Source organism: Citrus clementina, unplaced genomic scaffold (genome assembly GCF_000493195.1).
Source record: "Citrus clementina cultivar Clemenules unplaced genomic scaffold, Citrus_clementina_v1.0 scaffold_3, whole genome shotgun sequence".
In the NCBI taxonomy this organism is placed as follows: domain Eukaryota; kingdom Viridiplantae; phylum Streptophyta; class Magnoliopsida; order Sapindales; family Rutaceae; genus Citrus; species Citrus x clementina.
The window spans coordinates 31,321,169-31,338,326 of NW_006262339.1; the positions used below are offsets into that span (position 1 = coordinate 31,321,169).

General features: G+C 33.0%; 1 protein-coding gene across 5 annotated transcripts; it reads right to left on the reverse strand.

Annotated features, from left to right (window-relative positions):
* Positions 1-2,013: 2,013 nt before the first annotated feature.
* LOC18049502 lies at positions 2,014-16,419 on the reverse strand. 5 transcript variants are annotated; one of them, XM_024187901.1, is made up of 12 exons: positions 15,926-16,419; positions 15,271-15,691; positions 14,288-14,404; positions 13,591-13,659; positions 13,385-13,467; positions 10,343-10,797; positions 9,011-9,186; positions 8,004-8,089; positions 6,963-7,096; positions 5,109-5,411; positions 4,548-4,748; positions 2,014-2,473 (listed from the first exon to the last, which is right to left on the reverse strand). In XM_024187901.1, the coding sequence occupies exons 2-11, from the start codon at positions 15,664-15,666 to the stop codon at positions 4,564-4,566; spliced, it is 2,004 nt and encodes a 667-aa protein (XP_024043669.1). In that variant the 5' UTR covers positions 15,667-15,691; positions 15,926-16,419; the 3' UTR covers positions 2,014-2,473; positions 4,548-4,563. The 5 variants fall into 5 exon arrangements, with proteins under 5 accessions (XP_024043669.1, XP_006442377.1, XP_024043668.1 ...); XM_006442314.2 differs by having other exon boundaries at positions 14,291-14,404; positions 15,271-15,701; XM_024187900.1 differs by having other exon boundaries at positions 2,014-2,427; positions 15,271-15,701.
* Between the last annotated feature and the right edge of the window lie 739 nt (positions 16,420-17,158).

Below are 17,158 nucleotides of genomic sequence, written 5' to 3' on the forward strand. Positions count from 1 at the left end.
AAGGGCCCATGCAAAAAATTTTATGTTTCTGAAAACCATTCCAATCCTAAACTTTATTGGATATGTACCATCTTAAAACATTTGACCCCTCAATATGTGAGACATTGTACTGAACGAATGTTCGTCATCTGATGACAACAATAGACGAAAATCAACATTGTCACTTTCATAACCCTCTAACAAGCCATTACCCCTATCACTGCCATCATCATCATTATTAAAATTTATCGATGCTTTCATGTCTTCCTTCTTCATCGTTGCCATCATTCTCTGAATTAGACCGTTAAAAAAAAAACTCACCTTGAGCATCAAGTTGAGGCAAATAATCTATTATTGTATGTGTTGAAGGACCAACAGTTAAGGAATTTATACTTGCCCTTGTCTTTGTTGGCTTAGGCGTGCCCTGAACATTTTCACAATCTATAGAATTTATTTTTTTTTCTTTTCTTTTCACAAGTCTTCGAAGCTTTAATAAGAACACGATGTATGTTCTATCTCTGCTGTGCAATCCTTTGAAAAGCACTTATCTTGACAAAAGTAGCTTTTCTTTTGTTGATAAGCATATGAGATGACTACACTTTATTACTTCTCGCCTTACCCTTATTTGTCTTATTTCTAGTTATTTGTGATGGTTCAGCTTGGTCAACTTGAAATAGAAATTCAAGAGGCAAGGCAGGTTCATGATCAAGAGTTGGTGATTGTTATAAAGTGGTTGTTGATTTTGTAGGTTCAGATATTGGCTAAAAATATGTTAATATTGCAGGAAGCACTAGTACTATGGCAGGATTTGAGACCCCTCCATAAAGTATTGTCTTCATAAAATTAGGACAATGGTGAATTTACGTAATCAGCATTCAACCAAATGTCATCATCATCGTTTTCATCTTCCATCATGAAATCATAAAAATCATCAATAACAACAAAGTCACTGAAATGGTCACTGCAATCTGAAAGGTGTAAAAATTCAGAAGCATAATTATCATTGTCTTTGTTTGGTTAATATGCATGGGTAGTTGCATGAGTTGATGTTTGGCTAATTTTTGGGTTAACTATTGGAGTAGGCAATGGGGTTTGGTCATAGGCTAGGTATGTGTCATTAAAGTCATTGCCAAAGTCTTCTATAGGTGTTTAGAGGATGATTTTATTGAAGATTAACTTCCTTTGGTGGTCTAATTTTCTCAAAAAGCTCGTGTAGTTAATATATTGACTGTTGTTGTCATAGGCGTCTGTTGTAGGATTTCTATTGATATAGATGTCAATGTGCAAATGTACACAACAAGTAATATATTAATGAGTATTCATATCGTCTCCACAGGGATTGGTGTTATCATATTTACTATAGCAATCTTAACAATGCAATTTTATTCTAAATTAAAATAAGACAATTAATAAAATTAATAAACTAATTAAACTAAAAATGCAATAAAGAATTTTCTCACGTCAAACACAATGATGTAACGATGGGAATAGAGCAGTTGAGTGATTAAACTCACTTAATGGTGTTGACTGTTCCTCTAATTAAAATCATGTTGCTACAGCATCTACTACAACACTGAGTAGAATCCCTTATGCATCCTCAGCTATTGCATATTGAATATCTTATATCTAAATACAACTTAACAGTGACTAATTGTTATGTTAACATTAGATATAACATTATGCGATCTAGGTTCTACTTACCCTACAAGATGAATTTCTGTTTAGTTCTTCACTAATTTTAGATCAAACATTACTCTATTCAAATTTTCTCAATTTGGGAAACTCAATTTAAAACCAAGTATTGTCTTAATTTAATCCACTAAGTCAGACATTTTTTATGCTATTTTTTAACTAATTTTCACTAAATGGGTGGTTAGCCGAAATAGGGAATTGAAATAAGTAAAATTAAGACAAAATGTTAAAGCAAATATAGAGCAAAACACGTATATCAGTCAAACATCCATTAAGATTGCTTATCACTCAACCATAATAGAATTCAGTTCATGATTTGCGATAGAACAGTAAATAAAATTATTTTAACCATCAAATACATTCTCATAAATAAATAGAAAACAAGATAAAGAGTTGAAGTTCGTTTAATCTTGCGATCTCTCTTTCTTATTATATGTGAATCCTCTATTGCAGCCCTCAAATCTCTCTTAATTTCTGTTTTCTCTTTGTTTTTCTATGTTTTTTCATCCTTGAGTGACGACTCTCTCTTTTTCTTTTCATGTGTACTCTTTTTGTAATTTAGAATTAGGGCAACCGAAAGTATGTAGCGCGTATCCTTCATTTTTGAAAACTTTATATCGCAATCTTTTAGTTATTGCGCGTAAAATCCAGTCTTTCATCGCTCCAGGATTGCTACAGCAACAGTTACAACATCTTCATTGTTTCAGACTTATTTCAATTCCTTTGCAGCCAAGATATTTTGTCATCTTTGCAAGCCTGTTGCAGCAGCATTTCTTCTTTAAAACTTGAGTTTTTCGGTCACCTACAATTATGCACATAATCTAAGTATAAAATAATCTAAAACAAATCTAAGTACAAAGTAATCTAAAACAAACTCAATTTATTAAAAATAAATTAAAATGAATGTTCATACTAAATGTAACTAAAATAGAATAAAAACACATCATTTACTCTCTACGTAATATTGATTTAAATTTAAAAGTGTCATGATAACTATCATTTCATAGAGTTATCAGTAGTTAAACATCATGTGTTGTCAATAGTTTAAGATCAGCTACAACTTCAGCTCCAGTTTTATATATAGGATCAGATTCAGGCGATTACAGAACGACAGGTTCAAGTTCAGGTTCTATGGTAGGGGTATGTGTCTTGCCTTTTCCTCTCTTAGAACACAATTAATGTTTCTGCCACTCTTCTTTGCAGGTGCTAGTGCAGATAGTTGTGGTGCTTCTATGGTAATAATCTGAATGTCATCATCAAGTAATCTCTTTCTACCATATTCATCAAATTTAGTGGTAGCAACTCCATTAGAAGTCAATTTATGTGTGCTTCTTCTTATTAAACCACTGTCACACCTGATGTACTTCACTGTCATTCTCTATTGCCTTTTTTTTTTTTTTTCATTCCAAAGAAATGTAATCTCAATAACAAACCTCTTAAGAGACTAGCTGTTTCTCTCATTATAACAAACAAGAAAAAAAAACAATAAATTTTGTGAACAAGTTATAGATGTACATGTAAAATTATACCCACAAAACAAGCATATACAACCTCATTAAGCAAAAATCATCCATTACAAATGTTACAGTTATTAAATAGTAAGCATAATGAAACAAAACAAATGTTAAACAACAACCCACCCACTTAAATTTCATAATAATCACCTATACAGTCATAACCAATAGCAATAACTTATAACGCTCATAAAAACCCACACAAAGAATAGATATCCTAGTTTGAATAGATATCATAGTTTGCTTAATGTTAATTTCAGTGTTTAATAAATTTTACTTAATGTTATATACATTCAATTATTTATATTTTCATAGTAATTTAGTAATAAAATTTACCAAAAATATAAGATAGTTTTTAAATTTAAAATTTTTTAAATTTAAAGTATTTTTATTTTTTAAAAATAAATTTTACTAAACGTTATATTTTTTAAAATAAATTTTACTAAACATTTGACTGATTCTCTTTACAGTTATTATTTTTATAGCACAACTAATAAAAATTATTTTAAAAACTATAGTATTACCAAATTGACTCTAATGTAATAAGAATAATATTACGGGAAATCTTGTATGTCATTACTCTTATGAATAAAGCTCCCCATTTGCTTGTTAAGGGGCAGGATATGAAATAGAGTGACCTTTTTTTGTTCTTTTAAGGTTTATTTAGATGGGTTAAATTTATTTAATTAGATAATTTTCATAAATTTCCATTTGAAATTTACTAAAGAAAGAGGGGTATGTCCTGATCTGTATAAAATGAGCAAAGCTACAAATATAAAAAATAAAATTTCATAAACAGAACAGGTGGGTATTTTGTGGTTAATTAATTTCGCCAAATTTTAGTTAAAAATTAAGAGATGCAATTTCAAAAATTCAATTTATGCAAAAATGGTCCCACTGACAATTTCGTTTTCGCGAACGGAATTCTAGAAATTTGATTTATCCAAGCGTATGGAGGACGGACCCCTTTAAGAAAGTGAAAACCACCAGCGAATCAAGTTCATCCTCAATATTTCTGATGATTTTTTTTTATTTCAATTTTTCATTTATCCATAAATTACATAATCATCACTCATTTTTCAGATACTTGTAATCTCATAAGTTTGTTATCTTTTTCCTTAATAGGAAAACAATAATTGCGATACTCAAAGAATATCAGGATATGCTAAATCGACAAGATCAATTAATTCTTAATAATTGTACATACCCTTAGCAAACTCTAAAACCTTATTTTGAAGCAAAATATTCAAAAGAGAACTACCATTGTTTTGGTTAAACTTAGATTAATTAACTTTGATAATTTATGCTTAATTAAGTGAAATAAATTAACGTTCACAAAAGATAATGAGCGTGTTTACTCACCAAAACTGGAAGAACATCATTTATTTCTTGATAGATGATCTGATAGCCTAATGGAATTCTGCATGTGCATTCGCAAGAACATGAATAAATCTCTGTCATTTTCGTCCTGTAGGCTTGTGTAAGCCTTGACAACGTAATGGAACTCTTGTCCGTACATATGCGACGCACATGCCGCCTTATAAGTTAGCAACTGTAAATCTCCTGTTGCAAAGCAAGAATTATAGAAGAGCAGCTCAATTCATCTGGCTCAAAGAAAGGCAAATTGAAGAAAACTGAATTGACATGTAAATATCTAACGACGTGCTTTCATCATTTGAAATGCATTGATGTAAAACCGAACATTGTGAATTTATGCCTAAAACTAAACACAATCCGACCAAGTTAGCTGGGTTAACCAAGTTAGTTAAGTTCTTGCTGTCTCATACAAGGCCAAAAAGCTCAGTCATTCAATAAGTACATGCAAGTGCGAGAAATGTTAATACTATTTAATGAAAAACATAAAAATAACTCAAGACTAGATGAGAAACAATTTTATCGCATGTTGCATGTGGGATCAGTTACCTGTCGCAATGTCTGAAGCAAGCACTTTCTTGCTGAAGTGACGATTTAACCACCATCTGCAGCGACACATCCAATTCTTCCCTTGTTTACCCTCAGTCAATATTTTAGGGATCCTGTTATAACGAACAGTGAATCCTTGCTTCTTTTCACCATTTCCATTGAGACATACTGACATTCGGTCCTCCTCATACTGAGAAATCTTAAGGAAACATAAAGCAAACTCTCTCCATGTATTGTGGTCTGCAAATGTACCATCTAAATGCAAACCTATCATTTCCAATAGTGAATCCGCACTGTAGTCCCCTGCAAAAATGTCATTGGAATAGTCAGCAGCACAGCAGAGTATATACGTGTATCATAATACGTTAAATTATTTCTAGATCTGCTCCTGTTAGAAGTCAAAGCTTTCGTAATAGACCAACCAAGACAAACTGATATATCTCAAAGTATCATCAAGAAATGAGAGAAATTTATTAATTTACCAACTACCAATAATGTCTAGTTGCAATCTGATAAGGGCCTGAAAAAGGCTAGAAATTTAGACAGGGGGATGGTAAAATAATTTTGGTAGCAATATTGTGGTTCCATTTGGCATTGTGGCGTTGTGGGTTGACATGAAATGGAAGAACTAGCTGTTAAGTAAAAGTAAAGATTATTTGGTAAATGTAGCTTTTAATGAGGGTAAATATTGTAATTTATGAAATAATTAATATTATAATAATCTATTTGTTATACAACAAAATTTATACCAAGTCAAAATCTTTACAAATAAAATAAATAAAATTAAAATTATTAAAATGTAAAACCTCCACCATTGGCCAAGCAATATCACGAACTACCACTGACTACCATAATTCGCTGCCACCCACCTATCAGTCCATTGAAGTCGTTATTGGTATCGCTGGAAATTTGGAATACAAGTAGTCCAATCTACAAAATGATGCAAATCTCCTAGATAACTGAGCTCTCGTTCAGTCGAAAATGTGAATTAAAGTTTCAGCAATCAAAATAACTCATATCAAACGGCAGGGAGTAGAGAAGCACCACACCACCATTCTCTTTAGTTGCTGCTGATCTACCAAAAAGTAATGGTCATGTGTCACCATGCACTGACATCAAATGATGACTGAAACTTTAATCCTCATTCTCTGACAAAGCAGAGCTCAATCATCGGCGATATTGAATGGTTCAATAGAGTGGGCCACAAGCTTACAAGGATTCCAATGGTACTGACTATACTTCAATGGACACCTATGCTCAGAACGAGGAGCAGATGACAGTGGTTAGCGGCCGTTTGTGGCAGCCAATGGCAACCCTTATTGGTTTTGATTTTTATCTTGTAAGATTTATTTTCAAGAATTAATAGATACAATGATGGTATAAATAAATGTAATAGTTTTGATAAATTAGTAAAGGTAATTTAGATTTTACATCAAACAACTGATCTGAACACCCAACAGCACATCTAGACCACCATATGAACTTTAGCATTTCCTATATGCATGCTCATGCATGCTAATTTGTAAGGTTTAGAAATAAAGTGTACTCAGTTCAGCAATTTTAGCATCTAGATTTGCTAGTAAAGGTTCAGAATATACAACATCTACTTGTGCCCCTGTTTTCATTAGAATACCCATATGCTTCATAACACACCACATTCCTATCAGCAAACAAATGGAGCTGTTGAAAAACAAGTCTTCCAACATAAAATAAAAATTATATTTTCTTTGCCCACACTCCATCCTATGCAAAATATAACATATGCAAATAAATACATACTATCAAACAAAAGGCAAAAGGATGATAGATGATTTCTTATCCAAATCATAAGCAAGCATGTCTCTAAATACCGACCATTTTGATGCATGCTGATAAGCCTAGCCAACGTGTGGTAACATGTGGGATCCTTCTTCAATATACCCTCAAAACAGGTTGAAAGCATACCATAGTTGTCACGATCAAAACAATCCAAAAGACTAGCCCTCAATCTGCACAAAGTATGCATAGTTTAAAATAACCAGAGGTTGAAGCACCAAGAATATGACAAAGCAAAGATTACAAACATAACTCTAGCAACAGGATTGCCTAACATTTGGAACAAACAGCGATCTTTTAAGAAAAGAAAAATGTTGGACGACGACATACCTTACAGACTGCAATCATCTATAATATTCAGTCTGTAAGGTATGTCATCGTCCAACATTTTTCTTTTCTTATAAGATCGCTGTTTGTCAATTTTGTAAATTAATATAACCCTATGCAAAATTTATATTAATCCTTATCAAGGAAAGCAGCAACACATATTCTTATGCAACTTTTGATTTGTTCTTTTTCTCTCTAAAATATATGTTTTTTAAAAACAAATCCACAATATCTAAGGCACTATGATTTTGCAATAAAACTAGGATCAATCATCATCTTATTTGATGATTCAACATAATATCTCAGGCACTATTAAAAAATTCAAGTTCCAATTTTAGTGGAATATAATGTATCTAAGACGGTCACATAGAAATCAGTGGCAAATTATGGATTTTGTTACAGCAAAAATTGTAGACAAACGGTTATATTTCGCAATCACGAGGCTACAGAAAAAAGTGTAGGCAGCCATAACTCTGCCAACAGGGGAGATCCAACTATTCTTAGCATTTGTGAAGCTTGAACTGTACTTTTCTATAGTATATTCCATATTATTCAATTTCATTCACCAACTTTATTACTCTGACTCTTAATTTTCTTTCTGTATAACGAAGAACTGTTCTATGATATATAGATAAAAAGTGAAATACATTATCTTCTTAATTAGCACATATAACTGTAGCTCCTATAGATTCACACAAATTTCAGTTTCCTGCATCCTGGGAATAAGATGAAAAACTTAGCAAGAAGGTGTACCTAATAGGGATTTCTGTCAGTGACTTACTGCAGAAATTGTCAAGAACTTTCAGGGCCTCATCAACACGACCTCCAACCAGCAACAACTGGCACAAAATCGAATGAGAAAATGTCCAAAGGAAAGAAAAGAAAAAGAAAAAAAAGAGAGAATAGAATTTTTCTTCATCATTAATTTCATTTTCAATGCAATTTACAGATGTAATTTAGCTTCATCCATGAATTCAAACGTAACATATTGACTCTGGACAGCTTATTCTGGCCTTCTATTAAAAATACCAACATTACCAATAGAGCTCCTAGCCTGAGTGAGGCTATACAATAACATGTGAAATTTCAAATTAGTATCCATTTTTGCAAGTTGAAGCACTGGATGGTTTAACAAAATCAACATCTTACTTACAGCAGCAGCAGCAGCATTTATAAGTTTTCTTTCCAATATTGAGAAGGAACTAACCATTCACTGATACAAAACAGGTGTTCCTGAGTCAAAAATGCAATTGCATTGAAACCAAAACCTTCAATTACAATGATTGTGACATAAGTGCGTAATCTTTTGGATACTGTGTGTTCAATTATATTAATAACTAAAAAATCAGAGATATTTCCTTACGTAAGGTACTTTTTTTTTTTTTTTTTGATAAGTTAATAAGGCTCTTAATTTGGCTATCACCCCTTCTTAAAATCCAACCAGATTGGATTCAGACTAAAGATTTTGATCCAAGCTGTTGATTGCTGCACTATCATTATTCTGATACGAGCTCCAATGATCAAAGGTGCTTAATGCAAAAAGAAGTTGAATAATGAAAAAGTGCAATGTCATGCCAGCTCAGACGAGCCATACGGTACAAGCTGGTAGTCAAAAAATGCTTACAAAATGAAAATCCCAGCTAGGTAGCTCTAAGGTACAACCTGACCTCTTGGTTGAATCTAAGTCCCTTAGTTGCCAAATATTTTCTTTACTGTATCAATAGAGGCAAGTATTGCAACTTGTGGAAAGCCTAGTTTACCTGAATGAAAGGAAGCAAGGCTGCTGATACTGGAGGTGTGGAGTAAAGAGCAAGCTGTAAACACTCCATCGCCTTCTTATAATCGTTGTCACCGAGCAAGTTTTTTTCCTTGAAGTTCTCATAATCCTCCTTGGATTTTGGCAATCGTATGGGCAATAACCATGAATCCATTCCCTCTTCAATAAAACAGAAGCAACTTCAATATGAATTATATAGGGTCATAAACTAATAGCAGGATAACCAAAAAACTAGTAATTACTAAAATTTAAGGGCTTAACAAATTCAGAAGGAGAAACAAAAGTAGCATGCACTTATTATAACTATCAATCCATGCAAAAGACAGAAACTATTGAATGTAAGGAAGTTCTTAAGCCCATTCAAGGATCAGAGATGAAAAGCGCATGGCAAAAATTATCACATTTGAGACTTAAATCACAAACTCCTGAATTTCACAATTACATCAACGGGAAGAAAGATTTAGAGCACTAGACCATTTAGTAAAAGGAACGAGAAAAATAATAGGAATGGGAAAAGCTGGAGACCCACTTCATATTGTTGGAAAAATGACTAAAAAGGAAAACAACAACTACAAAAGACTTGAAGACAAGGGATAACTAGAGATTAATTTTTCCGTTCTTCAACTTAAAAATTTCATCTCATAATCAATGTTAGGACATATGCAGGCCACACAGTTTGATGTCAACACAATGTGAACTTAAATGATAACCATCATATACTAAATCAAAAAATGAGATAAAGTTTCACGAGAAAGCCTCCATAAACCAATGTCCAATCACCTGCTTATAGTAAGAATATTTCAGAAATGTCATTAAGATACCAGTCAATGTCTCACAAAAGGTCTTTGAAAAGGAAGCTACAAACTGTTAGAGCTTAAGTACGATTGTTAGGCCCTTAACAATCAACTTAAGCTTTTAGGTCAAGAGGCGACTTATTTTTAAAATAAAAGAATACAAAAATAATCATAATATCTTCCCTCTAGAACTTTACTTAATTAAATCTACATGATTGATCAACTGATAGTCAATCTTGCACCTAATGCTCTTCTGAAAAATAATAATCGAGATCAAATCCTCATAACAGAATCAAAGTAAGCGGCTTTTACTATTTAAAAACGGTTGTAGGGTTAGCAGCAAGACATATAAGATTTGTGTGCAGTGACACAATTGACTATCCTCTTTTCAAACACATATGGTTAGACACAAACTAGAGAATTTCTAGTAATCCTCTCAAAAAAGAATACCAGAAAACAGAGACTCCAACATAGAAAGATATTATATTAAGCAAATCAAGCTAAGGGAATTCATGACTTACCAAGAGCAAAGACAACGGAAGCAAAATTCATAGGATCATCATCATTTGAGAAAGGGGCCTCATTTTCAGCAGAGTTCATATAAAAGTTTTGTGGCTTGATGTTTTGTGTGGGATTTTCTCTCTTTAAGTTAACTTGATCCTCCATGGTAACCTCCTTGCACAGATTGTTATTGATCTCCATAGATACTGTTTTCCCAATCATGACAGAGGTGTTTGAATCATCTCGGAAGGGAGTTTCAGTTTCATGACTATAAACTGTATCATGAACCTCTGAGTTGCCGCCATTGTGGTTGAATCTCTTTCCTGAAAAATCAGATTGCATAGGGGAGTAATCCTGGTCTGAGTTTTTCCACTGCAATTTTCTTGGGATTTTGGAACACCATTTCTCATAGAATGTCAAAGCTGTGAGTATGTTTGACATTGGATGGCTCTCAAAGTGACGATTTTGCTTAAGTCTGACAAAAGCACAGGCACAATTACAATTTACATGTAGCACCTCAATATGCTCTATTTTTATTTACTTAAAGAAAAAAGAGTAGATATAATCATATGAACAGAATTTGTAACTGTGAAAGGCAACAGTACACTAACAATGCAATCAAAAACCAAAAATGTTGTGAGATTTTGTCCCAACTAATATAGCAATTTTAGTCTCCAATATTCCTGAACATGACAAAAGAGCGTATAATGTACATATACTATATAGAGAAGATGTGCAAATTTTCAAAGCATTAAAAATAGCAACAATGTATAATAATATTATAAACCCCACAAATAGAGAAAAACATCACCAACACTTATCAGTACTTGTAGTAAGCTTTGATCACGAACAAGATAGCAAACAGATTAGTTGAAGCTAATTTTGAACCAATTAATTGAAGCTAATTTCAAACCAAAGTGACTCTCAAGGATTAGCACAAAAAATTAATTAAATCTTAGCATAGGTATAAACCTACTGGATATTTAGGTGTCCATGCAGGAGGCAATAGAAGTGTTGATTTCAGGCTTTACATGTAGTTGTAAAGAAAAAGAAAAAAAAACTAACAAATCAGTACAACAGTATACAAGAACATTGGAGAAATATATCAAACAGAGAAGCCATACCCAAAATCTGCGAGAAAGGGAAGCATTTAATCTGCATGAATTAGTCAAATTCTAGGATGGATGGCAAGGACTAATCTGCACATGGGTCCAATCCAAGCTTTGCAATAAGAAAATAACATCCAGAAAAAATTGAGTTGCGCATTTTCGTTTAGATGCGTATTATGCACTATGATTAATCAACACCACAGAAGTGGTCTTCAAACTCTTAGATGGAAGTGAAAATTTGACACTGCTCCTTAAAATAAATCCAAAAGGAGATCCTGTACACTTTTGTTGGGGGCTCTAGTTTGCATCATTTTCCATTACCCAGTGTAAATATAAAGCTTAAAGTGCCATGAGACGAAATGAAAAAGTCACTTTCTAAGGGAACTCTCAAGGAACTTACAGTCACGATACAGTCTACAGTATCAGAATACCAAGTCTAAGAAAACAATAATGCCACATTGGTCTCTTGTATTAAGAAATAAATTAATATTTCAGACAACACTACATAATTTTTATAACTTCACTAAAACAATGGCGCCACCCAATTAAATTATGGATTTCATTTCATAACTCTAATGAGCCATATCCTGCAAATATCAGTTGGCGCTCGTAAATCTGCATATTCATGAAAGCAATGCCATTTGCCAAGTAAGAGAAGATTTAAAAGAAAATACGATGCCATAAAGAAAAAAGTAAAGAAAATGAGGCCACAAAGAAAACAATAATACTTAAGCAGTTCGAAAATCTGAAAGCAGCTCACAATATTGCAAGTTAAATTCAAAGGAACTTTCCTAAAATGATTACAAATTTGTAAGTTACGGATCAGAAGCTGCAACTTCACAACTGAGAAACCAAACCATAACAGCAAGTATTCCTTAATTTTTCACCTACCAGTCAAAATTCGACTGATACAGTTGAATACACAGAAAAATTAGCATTGGCAACTAGTCTCAAGGGGCCTAATACCAAGAACCTTAAGAAAAAGTCTTAACTCTGGCAAGATGCCAAGCCTGAAACTCAATTAAATCACCAACTGAGAGGCTGCCCAAGTATTGTTTACAACCATAATGCCAGCTGTATCTTGTGTGCAACATATTATAGGCATTAAGGTAATCCATTTAGCCTAAAAACCCACCAGACGGACTTAGCGAGTTCCTGTATACTGAGGAGCTTTAACTGGAAGTTTCTAGCTTCAAAACATTACCAATCACAACACAAAAATTAGTAGCCGCTCAAAACAACTATAAGTGTCACTAAATTGCTTTGAGCAGCTGGTAACCATCAAGTATCATCATAACACATCAAAGCAACACAATTTCATTGAGCCAATCACTGAAATTTGAGAACCCACCTAAACCCCTGAGAAATCCTCAAGGGATCACCAAGTACAATTTTGAGAACAAACAGTCATCCACAACTCTTAGCTTTGCATGTCAAGGAGAACAAGATATGTTTGAAAGATTTTTAGAAATTTCTCTGCTGTGTAACACAGAAATTTCAGAAGATATATGGAATGCACACAGACATCTAAAACATTTATATCAACCTACCAACCAAGTTTCGAAATAGTTTTCTTACTAATTTAGAAGATAACATTAAGGCTGAAGATTAAATACCAAAAAAAAAATGATAAATGTGCTAAAGCTATGGAAATCATAGACTGAAGGCCACCTAAGTATGAAATTGCAACAGGAAGAACTCTACAAGTAAATCCAATACAGATTGTCATACAAACAAGCATTTTAAGACATTTCTGACTACAGTTAAAGAGTCCAGAACAGCATTCCATAAGGCCATCTAAAAACTTCTTCCTTTTACATAATGGAAAACCCAGGACAGCATTCCATCTTGAAGAAATATGTAGGTACTAAAAGTTTCTACAAGAGGCTTAATACCATGCAATTAGTTTATATAGCCAGACAATTAATATACACAGCAGAACACAGACTGTACCTCATAGCAGCCAAATTTGCTTCTTCAATATCACCTTGTGTGAGATATAACAAAATGGACTCCAAAGAAAGCACAAATTTTTCCTGCTTGGCATGCGAATCAATGTACACAAAGAAATATTACTGCAGGTCAAATGTTTAAACATAGAACCAACAAGACACTCCACACTCCCTTATTGCTTAAGTCAAGAAGCAGAAAAACTATACCAGCTCGAAACTAGTTGGCAGTGTGTATCGGTTTTTTTTGTGGTTTCTTAATTCACGTTTCTTTGTCTCCTATCAAAAGAAAAAAAGTCAACATTGTGTATCAGCAATTTAATTAGTTGAACACATATGTTAATTGTTCCAACACATAATAATCAAAACCATTTAAAGGTCATATGAGTATAAGCATAACAAAGTGCTGAAGTCAAATTCCTTTCTGTATGTCTACTGTCCATTAGTTTCGCTAAAATACAATTTAAGTTTGCCTTTCCTTTTCTTTTAGTTAGCAATTTTCCCATACTATCTTAATCTATTATTTGGTAAAGGGGATTTAAATTTTTGAACACTGAGAAATGGCAGCATAGTACCAATGTGCGCATCAATTGACGAAAAAACTAGAGCAAGGAGCAATGCAATGAATGTATAGCAGCAAACACAAGCCGTTCTATTATCAAAATTTCTCATTTATAATTAAATAAAAAGGGCAACAGTGAACAAATTATTCTTTATAAGCTAAACAAGTAATATTCAAGAGTGGGTGCTAGTTGGTTCAACTGGAAAAATTTATTGTGGTGGTACAAGAGGTTAGGTTCGAATCCTGCTCACATGGGTGGGGAGGGAGTTGGTAGTATCATTATGTGTGTGTGTGTGTGTGTGTGTGCGTGCATGCGTGCAAGAACAAAAAAAGAATAAAAAATACCACCAGCGGTGATTCTTTCATGGATCCAACTCTTTTCGTCCAAATGTCATAGATACGCTTGATCCTTGTAGGGTTGATGTCATCACTTTCCACATGATTATGCAGCTCCATTGAAGCCTATTATGCTAATATATAAATCAATAAGTTTCCATATTCAAAATCCAGATATTAAAATATAGTTTGAAGGCTATATGAATAAAAATATTGCATGTGGGTACTTAATCAAGCCTAAAAATATCAAAATCTGCTGACAGTTCAACAGTAATTTTGAGCAAGGGAAAATGACATCAGAGTAAACAAGAATTGTCTTTCATGAATGCTATTTGCAACACATGATAAATTCATGAGATAAAGAATTTTATATACTGATTGGAAGTGGTTCTGCCAGTCTTTCCTACTAAATCCCTTTACCCTAGTTTGGTTAAGTTATTCAGCTACGAAATCACCAATAGCAAGCTCACAAAACAAATCAGTGATCGTCCCGGCGCCGGGGGGGGGGGGGGGGGGGGGACTATTTGATTGGAACTACTTACAAACAGAAAATAGACCAATAAAATGTTCTATTTCAAAAGACTCAACAGTAAAACCTAAAAGTCAAGAATCTCAAATTAAATACTGATAAGACAAGATTACTGTAAGCAGACTAAATTCAGGCAGCCTACCATATTTGTAACTTTTAACATATAGAATTATCTACATACAAGCCCCTAGGGGTGTGGCCAAGTAGTTTTCAAGCAGCTTTATTTGATTGTCCATCCAAATTGATATCTTCGGGGATGTAAGAAAAGAAAAAAAAAAAAAGCTTTGGCCACCCCCTTTACCTTTAGGGAAAAAAAAGAGAAAAATTATGTACATATAAATTTAAGTCAGACCATTTTACGTAACCATCATATGCATAACTCCCAAATTCAAATCAGCAAGTAGAATAATAAAATAAAAGAATACCAAAAAAGCCATACAATCATGAAAATTAGCATTTATACCGTATACTTGAGCCGATTCGCCACAGGACATTTCTCCGCACTTGTCCCTTTCAACAACACACTGAGCACACCACTTGCATCCACCCAATTGTGCTGTCTCACAAGTTTGCGCAAAAGGTAATGCAACCGATTGCGATTTTCCCAACGCAGGATCTTTGAGCCGGGTCCGTATCTTAGTAGGTGTGAAGGCTTAGTCAAGGATAACATGAATCTTTTATATATCTTCTTTTGTTTTTGAATAGGATCCTCTTTTTTAGCAACATCTTCATAATTCATACAGGAGGGTTCTGACATTTTGATTTCTTCGCCGCCATCTTCAGTTTTAACTTTGTGATATTCTGACAATTCGACTTCCACATTATCATCGTTATGCCCTAATGTGCAATCTTTCCTCATTTCAACCTCAATACTGGACCAAATCCTGAATATAACTGTCAAATTATATTATAAGAATTTCAACTCAGGTAAGTAACAAAAATTAACAAACAATTGATCAGTTTTGACTTTCGAGCTACCCATAACCCCATATAGAGTTCTAACTGAAATTACAACAAGAGACAAAGCGAATATATTATTAAAAGCACAAACTAATTGCTTTTTAGTTAACAATCATTTTACAATACGGCAATAATTTAATTTCATAATCAAAAAATACCATGAAGGACTTGGCGCGGCTGGCTGTGGACGTTGGCGGGGAGAGTGACTCGTGAGAGTTGAGAGAAAAGTAGAGGGCTGCAGTTTTTTTGGTTATATAGCTCGAGTTTTTTTTTTTTTTTTTTGAGTTGAAAAAATAAAAATTTGAAATATCATCCGGTGGAAAAACCCGAGCGGATTATCTCGGATACTTGACCCGCATGACCCGATCACATACGGTCGGATACTAAATTTAAAAAAACATTTTTAGAACATTAAATTCCAAACAGAGTTCAAAACGGCAAGGGACTCGAAACGTATCCTCGTACTGTTGTTTGTTGGTCTTCTGTCTCTCCTCTGGACTTTCGACAAGAAGTAATCATATCTTTTGCCCTGCACTTCTGTTTTGGCCTTTTGACTCATCTGTTATGTTGTTATCTCCAACTATAAGAATTCTAAACGGCAGTCACTAATTGTCATTTCATTAAAAATTCTCAAAGAAATTCAAAAAAAAAAAAGTGGGGAAAAAAAAAGCGCTTTTGTCAATGGAGGAGGAAGGATACGTACGTTACCCTAAAATCGAACTCGATTACTGCCACCCGGACCTCTTCTCTAAACCGGTGATTTTCCTTTTCTTTTCTTTTTTTGTTTTTTGAAATTTCTTTATTTTTCTGCTTGGTTCCTGAGAAAAAATGAAAGAAAATATAAAAGAAAATGCTTGGTATTTTAGCTAACTAAATAATATATGTTTATCAGCAATTAAAAGTAATAAGAAGATTAAACTTTATTGAATTTAATTTGAATGCATTTATGTTGTGTTTACTTGCTGGAGTGGGAGTGAGGAGTGTGGATTCCTCCCACTCCAGCGTTTACTTACTTAAAATGGGAAGAGATTGGGAGTCCCATTCTGTGGGCCTCACTCATTTTTAGAGTGAGGAGTGGGAGTCCTTTTTTTTTATTTTATGTTTTATAATTAATAAAATAAAATCAATAATATTATATTTATTTAAATAATAATATTATATTTATTTAAATAATAATATTATATTTAATTAAATAATAATTTACATTGATTCTAAGTTAAAATTATTTTAAAATAATATTATTATATTAATAGAGAATTAATAAATATAATATTATTATATTTATTTTAAAAATAATAATACTATATTTATTTAATATTAATAATAATAAATAATTTATTCTAAAAAATGAAACCTTAAAAGCTTTAAAAGCCTTATATATTCTTTTTTTT